The sequence below is a fragment of the Oncorhynchus masou genome, chromosome 28 (assembly GCF_036934945.1).
Source record: "Oncorhynchus masou masou isolate Uvic2021 chromosome 28, UVic_Omas_1.1, whole genome shotgun sequence".
Taxonomy (NCBI): Eukaryota; Metazoa; Chordata; class Actinopteri; order Salmoniformes; family Salmonidae; genus Oncorhynchus; species Oncorhynchus masou.
The window spans coordinates 46,591,129-46,604,154 of NC_088239.1; the positions used below are offsets into that span (position 1 = coordinate 46,591,129).

The 13,026-nt window shown below is 41.3% G+C and overlaps 2 protein-coding genes and 1 long non-coding RNA gene across 4 annotated transcripts; 2 read left to right on the plus strand and 1 right to left on the minus strand.

The window, feature by feature from the left end:
• The first annotated feature begins 2,320 nt into the window (after positions 1-2,320).
• Positions 2,321-3,978, plus strand: LOC135517690 (placenta-specific gene 8 protein-like). The gene is made up of 5 exons (XM_064942204.1): positions 2,321-2,428; positions 2,725-2,819; positions 3,015-3,139; positions 3,302-3,412; positions 3,819-3,978. The coding sequence occupies exons 2-4, from the start codon at positions 2,732-2,734 to the stop codon at positions 3,404-3,406; spliced, it is 318 nt and encodes a 105-aa protein (XP_064798276.1). The 5' UTR covers positions 2,321-2,428; positions 2,725-2,731; the 3' UTR covers positions 3,407-3,412; positions 3,819-3,978.
• Positions 3,979-4,464: 486 nt separating this feature from the next.
• Positions 4,465-5,725, plus strand: LOC135517691 (uncharacterized). Its single transcript, XR_010452073.1, has 2 exons — positions 4,465-4,998; positions 5,576-5,725. It is a non-coding gene; the product is annotated as an uncharacterized LOC135517691 (long non-coding RNA).
• A 13-nt stretch (positions 5,726-5,738) lies between these two features.
• LOC135517688 (COP9 signalosome complex subunit 4) lies at positions 5,739-12,130 on the minus strand. Of its 2 annotated transcripts, XM_064942202.1 has the most exons (10): positions 11,968-12,130; positions 10,381-10,460; positions 10,082-10,233; positions 9,770-9,873; positions 9,337-9,641; positions 8,959-9,129; positions 8,745-8,860; positions 8,191-8,235; positions 6,784-6,868; positions 5,739-6,506 (listed from the first exon to the last, which is right to left on the minus strand). In XM_064942202.1, exons 1-10 carry the CDS (start codon positions 12,039-12,041, stop codon positions 6,373-6,375), a joined length of 1,266 nt encoding a protein of 421 aa, XP_064798274.1. In that variant the 5' UTR covers positions 12,042-12,130; the 3' UTR covers positions 5,739-6,372. The 2 variants fall into 2 exon arrangements, with proteins under 2 accessions (XP_064798274.1, XP_064798275.1); XM_064942203.1 differs by lacking the exon at positions 8,191-8,235.
• Between the last annotated feature and the right edge of the window lie 896 nt (positions 12,131-13,026).

Here is a 13,026-nt window from a genome sequence, read left to right on the forward strand (position 1 = left end):
CCCTCCAGCATGACAATGCAACCAGCCATACTGCTAGTTATGTATGTGATTTCCTGCAAGACAGGAATGTCAGTGTTCTGCCATGGCCAGCAGTTGGATCGGAGGGTGAGGGCTAGGGCCATTCCCCTCCAGACATGTCTGGGAACTTGCAGGTGCCTTGGTGGAAGGGTGGGGTAACATCTCACTGCAAGAACTGGCAAATCTGGTGCAGTCCATGAGGAGGAGATGCACTGCAGTACTTAATGCAGCTGGTGGCCACACACTATACTGATTGTTACTTTTGATTTTGACCCCCCCTTTGTTCAGGGACACATTATTCCATTTATGTTAGTCACGTGTGTGGAACTTATTTAGTGTATGTCTCAGTTGTTGAATCTTGTTATGTTCATACAAATATTTACACGTTACGTTTGCTGAAAATAAACGCAGTTGACAGTTAGAGGACATTTCGTTTTTTGCTGAGTTTGTATATATACACACATTTGCTACAATTTCATAAAATCTGTTATCACTTTGTCATTGTGGGCTATTGTGTGTAGATTAATGAGGAAACTGTGATTTAATACATTTTAGAATAAGGCTGTAATGTAACAAAATGTGGAAAAGGGGAAGGAGTCTGAATACTTTCTCAAATGCACAGTATATTTATTCCATGATTGTACTTTTAGTTGTTTGTATTTTTGTGAATTGTTAGACGCACTGCACTGCTAGAGCTGGGAACACAAGCATTTCGCTACACCCGCAATAACATCTGCTAAATATGTGTATGTGACCAATAACCTTTTATTTTCCTTTTATTTCAAAACAAAATTTTAAAACTAATAGAAATAAAAACGAATATAAAAACACAAAACCATAAAGTCTTTAGTAAACATATGACATATCATTTATTTGGTTGTACTGCCTTGAGCAAGGCACTGTAAAACAACACGTTTCACTGCCCCTAGCTGGTGTATGTGACAATCAAACATCAGATTTTACTGTATGTTGACCTTTGAGTCACCATTGTTGACACAAGAGGATGGTAGCATAGCATACACCTGTAAAAACCCTTTCAAGCTAAATGTGTGCAAACAGAATCCCTTCCTCCCCCTCTTTTGCTCCCTCTCTCTAACACACACACCTGTAATGAGAGTGTGTGTGTGTATATATATATATATATATATATATATACATATATATATATATGTTATTATTTTTTTAAATTACTATGCTCATGGTAGATATGTTACCATGGTAAGTTGGTTTAACCCCAGTGTTGGGGAGTCATGTAGTTCAACTAGTAACTTACCTCCATTTTCAAGTAGTGGTAGTTGAACTCAATTCAAACGCTTGGTAGCGTTTTCAATAGTTAATCACTTTTTTTGCCGTGCAGAGATGTAGCTAACTACTGAAACTACATACTACTTTTTTGCTAAAGGAAAATAAAATGTGGGTGAAGTAGGCAATCATTTTCCTAAACGGCATCAGAACTGCCTAATTCTCACTTTTGTGTTTAATTGGCTAAATAACACATTCCGTTAACAATTGACCCCGGAATGATCTGTCGTGCATTTTGTAGTCTGTGACATTTCAGATTTAGATATGAGGCTTTTTCATGAAGTAGTTTGGATGTAGTGAACTACTTGTTCAAAGTAACTTTAGTTAAGTAAAATGATATACATTTTTTAAGGGTAGCTTTAGTGTACCTTAACTTCTACTTAAGTCATTTCTCGGTAAACTATGTTTTAAGAGTAGCTTCCCCAACACCATTTAACCTTACCAATACTACCAGATCCAAATGTTTATCACAGACATCATCACATGGGGTGCAGTGGCTATTCATGGAAAACGTTGAACCTTGACGTTAACAGCTCATAATTGTGACTGAAAGATGAATACAGGGATCCATTATTGTATAATTATTATATATATATATATATTATTGTATAATTATTATAATTATTATCATCAGTTTGTAAGATAAGCCCCCTTTACTTTTTGGGCCTTAAACTGGTGCTTGACCTCATGCCTATATAGGCGCTATACATGTGTATATATGTCTCAAATTGAATTTAGTTATGAGGTATAGAGCCATGGAATTAATGTACAAGAGATTTTCATCTTCATATTCACAAAGTGATTGTGGTTCACCTCCCTTATGGACAAGCCAACATAATAAAAGAATTTTAATAATGTTTTTTAAACATGAAAAACTGAATGTTCATTTCCTTGTTTGTGCATCTTCGTGTAATAAAGTTTTCTATTGGTAGTTAGTCCCTACTCTTAGTGGCTGTAAAGTATATGGCCATGTCAATCACCTGTCCTGAAACTGTATATAATTATGTTCCTTCCCAGTACCTTCCCTCAGTTCTCCACCTGCCGCCACCGAGGATTCTCGCCTCTTCTTCTGAACAGTACTGTCATTCAGCTGAACTACATCATACCGGTGAGATTTATTTCACAATAAGTGGCTGGAAATCCTGTTTGTAGGTGAAGTAATAACTATAGAAACGGTTTTGACAGGGATTTTTCACGAATCAGGTTTGATCATGTTTTCATGACAAATATGCATGAATTCTCCATACATTTTGCTTAGGCTCCTGGTAGCTTCTCTTGCATGGTGCAGAGAACTGAGAACACGGTAATGGTACCCCGATGTAGGAACCATTTAGGAACAGAACAGCTAAGAGCCATTGTTTAGGTCGTACTTAACGATGACCTGTGCCATGTTATCTTCCATAGAGAGACCATGGCTGCCATAACTCGACAACCAGGGAGCTACCATCCATCAGACTTCCAGACGGGCCTCTGCGACGTCTTCAGTGACTGTGGGACATGTAAGAGGACAGAAATTCCTATTTAACTAAGAGCGGCTGTATATCTTTTGTGCGTCCAGGATTTATGTCTTCATTTCATCCATGACTGAGCTCGCAGAATGTACTTTAAAAAAAACATTTGCTTTCTCCTTCTCTCCTGGACTGAGAGGTAGAAACAGTGTAATGTACTTCTACCGTACTTTCTCTCTCTCTCAGGCTGTTATGGTTGGTGGTGCTTCCCTTGTCTGAGCTGTTCTATCGCCAGTGATATGGATGAGTGTTGTCTGTGTGGGCCAACCATGGCCATGCGCGCCATGTACCGTACCAGATACAACATTAAGGCGAGTTCCTTTCATATACTGCAGCAATATAGTTATACGAGGCTCTATAACTGTTACTCGGTCACATGAAACATTCTAACCAGAGCGACAGGCTCAGATGTCTGAGGCTCTCCTTGCCTCTCTGCTGCACTAACTAACTGTCTTGTTCCGTTTGGTATCCAGGGCTCCTTGTTTGGGGACTTCTGTTCCATCTTGTGGTGTAGAGTCTGCTCTACCTGTCAGCTGAAGAGAGACATAGATCTGAGGAAGGAGCAGGGGATCTTCTGAGCTCAGGTACAAGCATGATTCTGTCCACGTTTCACAGCACAGCCACTTGTTTTCCGATAGGAACGATCTCACCCACCCACACACCTGAGTGCATCTTTTAAACCTTTGTGCTACAGCCAAATAGCTTATTACAAGGTCCCTTGCACACATCATTGGGTACTGAAAGAGCTGCTCAAATAAGAGACTGTTGTAAATGATGCCTTGCCTCGAATTGATGGGAGTGCTGTCGAAACTGTAGTGAGGCCATAATGCTCATTGGACTTACTGGCCCCTTCAACCTTATGTAAGCGTAACACATTGAGTCATTTGTGTTCTTTGTGGCATGGTTCATCCTCATACAGTAGAGCAGGTGAAGCGTTTTAAAGACAAGATGTACTAGCGTCTACTGGTATTCATGTCTTTTTTCCTCTAGATGGCGCCAGATGCCTGAAGAAAAAGATTTGAGCTCCACTTCCAGTGTTCTGAATTCGTTTTTGCTTTTGAGACAAGAAACAGAAAGCAATAAATGTCCGGTATTCTTTTTACCAAGCATAATTTGTCAATATAAATGCTATTAAAACACTCCAAAAGTATGACATGCATTGTGGCTTGATTATTCAGAAATTCCTAGAAATTGCACATCATCAGTCAAATATATACATTTTCTCTTATTTTTTTAAATGTTTCTCCCCTTTACTGCTGGTATGGACCACTTCTATGTTACATTATAATGAATTTAAAAAAAAAATGATTGTACACAAAAAAAGTAAAAGATCATCTGAGCAGCGTTATAACTCAAGTCAGTTAATAATTTCTCAGACACACCTGAGGGTGAAGCACTGTACAGATGTATTGGTTAACCTGGTCATTAAACTTTAGACCTACGATTTATCCATGTTTTGCAATAGAGATAAAGGCAGTGACAAACCACAAGTCCATTGGAGATTATGGCAGGTAGATTAATCATGTAATTGTCAAACGGAGCCCTGTCATACAGGAAGTGTTCCCCTCTGTTGTGTGTGATATGCTCATTTATGATACCTGATAAATACACAACCGCTTGGATATCTGTGGTGATACTGTTTGAGATTTTGTGTGTCACTGTCAATAGAGCAGAAGGGGGACTTTGGACAGACATGAGGTCAGGTCATTGATGAACTGGTTTCCCAAACACTGATAAGAGTATATAGACATTTATTACCAAGAGAATCACTCACCATTACCAGGAGAAATACTCACCATTACCAGGAGAATCACTCACCATTACCAGGAAACTGATAAGAGTATATAGACATTTATTACCAAGAGAATCACTCACCATTACCAGGAGAAATACTCACCATTACCAGGAGAATCACTCACCATTACCAGGAGAAATACTCACCATTACCAGGAGAATCACTCACCATTACCAGAAATACTCACCATTACAGGATAATCACTCACCATTACCAGGGGAAATACTCACCATTACCAGGAGAATCACTCACCATTACCAAGAGAATCACTCACCATTACCAGGAGAATTACTCACCATAGCTGACTACTGCAGTTGTCAATATGCCTGGTAAAACCTACTTTTCTCCTTCTTCTCATCTCATCCTGCATCTCAAGTAAGCACACCTCTTTACCATTGAAATGTAAATGTTTGTATGCATTGTAGATGTTGTGTCACTTTATCAACGTCAATGTTTTGTCGATCAGATGTGCGGGGGGGGACTCTAAGAAGGTAATGTATCCAATTCTAGTTATTTTGATACGAAGAGTTGAATCAACTACTTTTTCTTACGCAACTTAACATATCGGCCAATTTAAACAAATTAAAACTCTGGGAGGAAAGACTCACAACATGCAACTCCTTATCATGTGCTACAACTACCAGCTGCCTGGCTGTCCCTTGTAGGTTCCAGCATATTGGACAGAGCTGTGTGTGGATCCAACGGAGTCACTTACGCCAATGAGTTGTTATACAGTGAAGCAGGCTATTTGGATCTGGATTATAGAGGGACTGTGTATAGAAAATGCATGGCTAAATCTGGTTATGTAAAGCATTGTTATTAATTACTACTGCAATTTATCGTCCATAAACTATTTGAGTTTCTGTATCACGTTGTAGTCTAATCAAACTGGCACAATGTCATTCTTACTGACGGGGTGTAAGTAAATTGTGATTCAAACGTTCTCTTTCAGAGAAACCAGGGGGAAGACACTAAGTGTCAAATGTGGACCTTGCTGAAGAAGTTGGAGTTTGCAACTTCAACCGGACAAAACATAGCTGGAACACAAATTGTGATGAAAAAGAGCAGATTAAAAAATTATATATATATATATATATATATATATAAACACAAACTTCTTTTTCAACTTTTATTCATCTCTTTGTTGATGTTGCACTCCAGGTCTGACAAAATGTATCCAAACAGAATGTAACAAGATCCTTGCACAAGAGCACACAGCAACAAATAAAGAGTGTCAGTAGGAATTGCCCGTGTGTCTTTCACATTTCAACCTGAATAACAAGCACCTTCACTGTGGGACACCAGTGTCTGAATCAAAGTATACATGAGATGGCAACAACTGGTAACTTGATGAGCCAATGGATTCAAGCATCCATTAATTAGTCCTAGAAAGATGAATGGTAACCTCCAAGCATAATAAACAGTAGAGAAACATGCTGGAGAACCACCAGATTGGAACTTGTCTCCAGGGAGAGAGAGCGAGAGAGAAAGACGGGACACTCGGCGAAGCTCTATCAGCCCATGCCAAAAAAACATCTGGATCTGGCTTCAACTGAACAATTTGGAGTTTGCAGTCCACAGTAGAGTACGGCGATGTACGATCTTGCATACCTTTGCCCAGCCACTCAGCCAAAACCTCTAGGGGAAACAATTGGGGGCTTTGTCCAAAATGGCACCCTCCATAGGGAATAGGGAGATGGGGTGCACCGGTGTGGGTGATGTGTCCCATGCCAGGGGGTGTCAGTCAGTCTACTGGGTCATCTGAGCCTCTATGGCCTGGGCTGTCCACTCAGGAGCAGCCGCAGTGATCTTCTCCAGCAGGTTGTTCACCTGGAAACACAGAGACTGGATCTGCTTGTCCCAGGTGGGCAGGGGCTCCCGTGCTGAAAGACAGAGATAGGGAGGGGGAGGGAAAGAGCGAGAGAGAGTTAAGTATCTTATGTAAAAAGGGAATAATGCTGGAAAAAAAATCTGACACTGAAAAAGACGAAGTCCTTCCAAAAAAGCAAGCCTAGGATTATAGTCGCTCCAGATAGGAGCCACGGGAACCAGGTCCTAACCTAGAGAGGGAGGCATCTCATCCTCCTAGAGCCAACTGGGCAGCGGGCATAGCCGGAGACTTCTTTCAATAGAGGAGTCTGGGCACAGCTAACTACTCACTCTCAAAGTGGACGATTCCATCGATCTGGTCGATGAAGCCGTTCATGCGTCCCTCAGTGATCATCTGGGAGGCGATCTTCTCAGCCTGGGGGACAGGGACAGAGAGGGACAGCTCACTGGCATCTCCATGCACACTCACACTACACTACTGCACAGGAACACGGCAACAACGAGTTAATATAAAGGCCCCGGGCCAGAAACACACCCTAGCCCCTTGCCTCTAGCCTCGGTGGACTGCTAGCTATATAGGGGGTAGGGGTTGTTTTTGGACTGGGCCAGTGAAAGATGATCAAATTAATTCCAGGCCAATAGGAGTATGAAGTGGTGTTAGTCTGTGTACATAACTCCTGTAATACTTAACCACAACACAGCCAATGGGTATGGCAGCTGTAACGGTATGCATTACCTACAAATTGCAATGTATTTCGGTCTCACCCAGCCCAATGGAGAAATGTAGTGTAGCGTCTCACTTCCGATATAATTCACTAACTCCATCCCACTGTTCTATTTAATATCTACACTGTAAGTCCACTGTAGCAAGACATGCAGTTCATGTTCTTTCAATGATATACACACACACACAGTAAATCTCACAGATTTACTCCTTTTCTGAATGTGGTAGCCTAGTCCATTTACACGTAAACCAATGAGTAGTTCACACAACTCTACAATCCTTTCAATTCAGCAGTTGAAAAAGGGGGAGAATGGGGACAGAAACAGTTGTAGCAACAGTAATGGACGACTGGGTAACAACAAGAACCCAAATATACAACAGAGAGGGGAACTCAGATTGCACTGTTCCATGTAGATAGAATAGAAATACTTAGTTCAGGCAAGCTCAGACCTTTCTAATGCCTGGATCATTAAAACCTAAACAAACCATCTCCACTGCTTTCCTGTCATTCCAACATAGGTCATTTATTTGTACAGTACAACATCTTTCTTTTCATTCTTTAAATAACCTTCATTTACTACTTACCACAGAGACAATACATGACAGATGTCTTAGGTGGCCCTAAATCAACTTGATCCTTAATCAAGACTACATTTCCACACGGCTATGAGTACTGCTCCCCAATCCCACTACCTGAAGAAGCCTACTTGGCAAAATACGACACAATACGAGTCTTTAGAATGACAAAAACAGTTTTTACGTTCACAAAAACAGAGATGAATAAACAGAGACCACCGGTATCATGAGGGGAGTGCACATTCAGTTCTGATTCTTTCTCGTCTTCAAGCGAGACATTTTGAGAAAGACAAGAAAGAAAGAAAGAAAGAAAGAAAGAAAGACGAGAGAGAGACAGAGAGACAGAGCCAAACAAGGCTTTTATTTCAATTAATTTTAGTTCTGTATTTTGGGTTTCACACCTCATTCATTAGTAAAGTAGTGATTATGTTCCCTACCAGATTGCATCTGTAACCAGGGACCTCACCATCGGGACAATCGTCCTGCACAACAACATATATATTCAAAATGCAAGCCTTCTACATAATGCTGCTTCTTTTAAAACTGACACTTCAACGTTCATATTACAATACCTCAAAATATTATTGCATTTATAGTTTGGGATAAATACTGTATGTCTGTGTTAGGGTGTTTTGAAGAAAATCCAGAAAATAATTGGGGTTATTTTCCCCCCACTTCAACCTGTCATACTAAAAGGTTCTGGTTATGCCCTCAAAACGCTACTTTAATCATAAATCACATTCCCAATTCTTTCACTAAAAGTAATTGTATTCCATCAGATACTAAATGTCTTGAGGAATAAGATTCCTACACAAACTGTCATCCTTGATCACATATTAAAGAATAGTTTAAAAATGGGCCTGATTTTCACCAAATACAAATATAGTAAGTAACAGAACACATCAAAAACCCTATACACCCCCCCCCCCCTCTCCCACCCAAAAGCAACACTTACACGTGTTGGGGTCTTGTATGTTGAAATTCATCTTACCTTAGCGGGAGGGATCTCCAAAAGCGCTCCTAGCTCTTCAAACGTGATGTTGTTGTAAAGTTTGCTAGCAGACAGCAGGTTGTGTTCAATAACAGCTCTGTCCAATATGCTGGAGCCTACAAACAGAAACCCACAGTCATGCAGCTGAGCATATTTTCTCATTACACAAATCGGTAGAATAACTGCGAGGAGAGACTGCGAGGCAGAGACTGACCGTCTGCCATGGTGGCCTTCTGGTGTGGCATGAGCATGGCCGCAAACTCCTGCAGCTGGCTCCCCCTGATGATCCGGTCCAGGTACATCTTCTCTAGGATGCCGTAGGCCGCCAGCTGCTGACAGCGCTCGTCTTTAAACAGGGTGGCTAACATACGGGAGCGCTGCTGGCCTGGAGAATGAGGAGAGAGAGAGAGAGAGGAGAGCAGTAACAAGTTACTACTTGCCGCCCCAATAAAAGGCCAAGGCAAAATCCGGAGTTCCAAAAAATAAAAACAATGACGTAGCAATGGCACAGTCAGAACTGCTTTAACGGCACGCCGTCTTATGCCGCTGCGACTGACAACACACCAAACCGTGCAAAAACAGTGGCAGGTACCCGCTGATGCCAGGATGGTGCAGTGGAGAGCGTGCTTCAGGGCCTCCAGACGCTCGGTCTCGTGGACGATGGACTTGTAGGAGAGCTCGTTGTACCGCTGCGCCGCCTCGATAAACTTCCTCCTGTAGTCCAGCACTCTGGCGTAGCACACTTTGTAGTGGACCTGTAGCTGTTCATTGGTGGACTCGTTCTGGAGCAGAGAGGCCCTGTTGATGTAGGCCTCGGCCTGGACAGGGTCGTCATCCTCCAGGTACAGACGGGCGATCTTCAGGTACGTGTCCAACTTATAGTCTACGTTGTACTGCCTGGACAAGAGGGCAAGAAGGTTGGTTACTTGAATCATAGGTGTTAGTGCTGAGCTAGATCCAAATTGGACACTCCCGGCGGGGTCCCCCAGCAATATATCTGGAAACACTGGACTAAAGTGACTTACTTCTGTCCTGTTTCCAGAGGAATGCCCACTAGAACCTGAGCAGCGTTTCTCCAGTCCTCCTCCTTCTCATAGATGGTGGCTAAGTGCTGTCTGATGGAGGCCACCTGGGGGTAGACATGGGATTTAGACATAGGGTAGACATGGGATTTAGACATAGGGTAGACATTAGTATTATTTATTTCCAACCAGTGTCTAGCCTAGATCTGGGACACCAGGTGTGTGCACTGTGCACTCTGTGAGCAATCAAGTGCCAGAGAAAAGAGAAAACCAGCAGAAACTCAGGCCCAATGAGTAAAGTATTACAGTACTCACCTGTTCTTCAAAAGAGATGACCCTGGGCTGTATCTTCTCTAGTGTGAAGTGGTAGACTGCCTTGGCTGTGCTGTCAGGAAGACTGGGGATGTTTGTGCAGAAGTCTGTCAGCAGCTGTCTAGAGATCACTAAGCTGACATTCTCATTGACCACTGCAGGGCAGGAGAGCATTACAGTTAGAAAGGGTATACAGTCATGTGATTTATGAGCTATGATTGTACAAAGGAAAAGGGGGAATGTATATAACAACGGTGTGCAGCAGGATGTATTCTATCCTTCACTTTGTGCAGGATACTCACTTGCTTCGACGAATGCTTTTAATGATTCCAATTGTTCTGCATCTGTGAATTGGATGGCCTTCTCCAGAATCTGTCGATATCTACAATCGATAAAAGGGTTGGATTAGATAGCAATCTTAAGTTATAAATGATATTCATGACTTGAGAATTTAACATTATTTTCACAAATGCACTTCTGGAAATGACAAAATGGAAATTGAATAGCAAGCCTATAATCACCAAATAAGAAACAATACACACCTTGAAATAACAAGCAAAATACAGTTAAGTGGGTTAACTATTGTTACATGATTTGGCCTGTACTCGCCATGGCACCCCAGTAGCAGCCTAAGCAGAGAGCTCCTGTAAATATATAGATATTTAATCAAGTTTATATTGAATCAAGTTAAGTGTTTTTAATTGCGTGTTATTTTAAAATCAGCTGTTGTGTTTTTGATAACATGGGGTTTTATTGCGTATTTATGGTGGTTTTGACACACAAATCTGCAGGTGGGCTAACTCTTCTTGGCCTGGCTACCTAGCTGGCTGGCTAATTGTTTTTGTTCGAATGATGCATCTGGACACTGTACCAGCTTTTTAAGTTTAACCTGGCGGCTGGTTCCTGATCTTTTGAAAACATAAAGAAAAGACTCACCTGAAGATTGAAAGGAATGGGAGGTGCAGTAAAGGAATGCCATACTGAGGCTGAGGGCTTGTAATGAGGATGACTGGCTAGTGCTCTGAATTGTGTGTGGTGAGATTTGAGCTGCTGAGGGCCTCTGAGGCATCACCCCAAGTGGATGCAATATGTACATTATGAAGGAGAAGTGCAGTAGCTACATGACTCAGGCTGGTTCCCAGAGTAGCCCTCTACATGATCCTCACTCTTTATCACCCATCTCCCTGACCACCTTCTTCTGATCAAGCCATGAACTGTCCCTCCATCTTTGGAGGATGCATGCTCTCAAAGATTTGGACTCTATTGGTTGACCTAAATATACTGTTCCTTAGCTAGACTACTCATGATAACCTATTACTCGTGTGTTTTATGCTTTTCTAGCGATTTGAGATGGTTATGAAAAGCGCTATAGAAATGTAATACATTATTATTAAAGGCTAGCTAGCTGAAGTTTATTTACTGTCTGTAGCTAGCTGATCGACTAGCAGTGCACACTGTTGAGAACAAGACCTTTGGCAAGACCTTTAACCACCGATACTGTCTCGCTAGCTACAAACCGGTAAAAGGTATACAACAGAGACGGGAGAGAAAGCGAGACATCCCAACCCCTCGTTGTTTCTTGTACATATAGCATAGTCAGCTACAGACCAGACCCAGCTGCCAATGCATTGGTGCCTATGGAAGAACCACAGTTAAACAGACCGGAACTTACCATTTTTTTAAATGGTAAACGGCCTGAGTGGGACATCTTAATTTATCCACCATCTTTGGGTATAGCTGTACCGGTAGCTACAGTTTTATGCTAATTTGAGAACTAGCATAGCATCGGCGGCCTGCTTATTGACGCTTTATAATTCACTCTAAACGTGACACTCGGGTTGAAAGTAATGTATATCTCCATTCACATATATTTTTTGCTCAATACATACTTTCCAGCGAGATCTTTGTGGGATCCGCTTGAATTCATAAGCTGTGCAAGCTCCTGTCTCACTCCGGCCGCCATTTCTCCGACGAAGTGTCAACAAGGAGAATTCTCAGCTGACAAGAGTGTATGTCCACTTTACCGGCAGGAAGGTCCTTCAAGACTGGCAACCGACCTGTACAGCTCTCGTTTTGGTTTCTAATCTGGTATTAGTTTGCTTTTTATACTTTACTGATAATATGATACATTGTTTTATCTGTATGGAACAGTTACTATTCTAACAAAAGTTATACTAGCTTTAGATAATTTTTCACGCCTGTTTTCCGAATAAATATTTTTGATATTATGGTAGTGAGACCAATTGCACGTATATACTGGAACTGGATTAACCTAAATTAAAATGATATTGTTTGATCAGTCGAGTTTAATAACATACTATCAATAAGTTGTTCTTCGTGGATATTAGTTAGCATCAACACCAATTCCAACACATCCGAAGTGGAGCCAAAATGAAATATTCTTAATATTGGTATGTTGATATTTGTTCCAATTCTATCTCTACCCCTTCGCTGGCCCTAACCCTTCGATGTTCGCAGATCTGTACAGTGGAATGGAAGCATATGGTGAAAGCTTTGACACTACACTGCTATACACAGCATTTAGTGGTCTAGGCTACATACATTGAAGTTATAAGTTACATCCATTTTAATATTTTACTTTGGCCAGATGGCAGCATTTCTCCTCTTACCACCACGGTTGCTGAAATGGGAGACATGTTAACAGGTGTGATTCAAAAATCTATTGGTCAACCTTGACACAACACCTTTAGATAGATGTAGCCCATACAAGCTACCTGAACAACTACATTTTAAAACATTTATTTTATTTAACTAGGCAAGTCAGTTAAGAACAAATTCGTATTTACAATGATGGCCTACCCTGGCCAAACCCCGACACTGGGCCAATTGTGTGCCACCCTATGGTGACACAACACAATTAGACCCAACCAAATCATGAGAAAACAAAAATATAATTAATTGACACATTGGAAATAATGAACAAAAAA

Coding starts and splice junctions, on each gene's coding strand:
- LOC135517690 (XM_064942204.1), top strand. CDS start 2,732: ATGGCTGCCATAACTCGACAACCAGGGAGCTACCATCCATCAGACTTC. Junction 2,820..3,014: donor CTTCAGTGACTGTGGGACAT/GTAAGAGGACAG, acceptor TCTCTCTCTCAG/GCTGTTATGGTTGGTGGTGC. Junction 3,140..3,301: donor GTACCAGATACAACATTAAG/GCGAGTTCCTTT, acceptor TTTGGTATCCAG/GGCTCCTTGTTTGGGGACTT.
- LOC135517688 (XM_064942202.1), bottom strand. CDS start 12,041: ATGGCGGCCGGAGTGAGACAGGAGCTTGCACAGCTTATGAATTCAAGC. Junction 9,642..9,769: donor CCTCTGGAAACAGGACAGAA/GTAAGTCACTTT, acceptor CCTCTTGTCCAG/GCAGTACAACGTAGACTATA. Junction 6,507..6,783: donor TGGAATCGTCCACTTTGAGA/GTGAGTAGTTAG, acceptor TCTGTCTTTCAG/CACGGGAGCCCCTGCCCACC.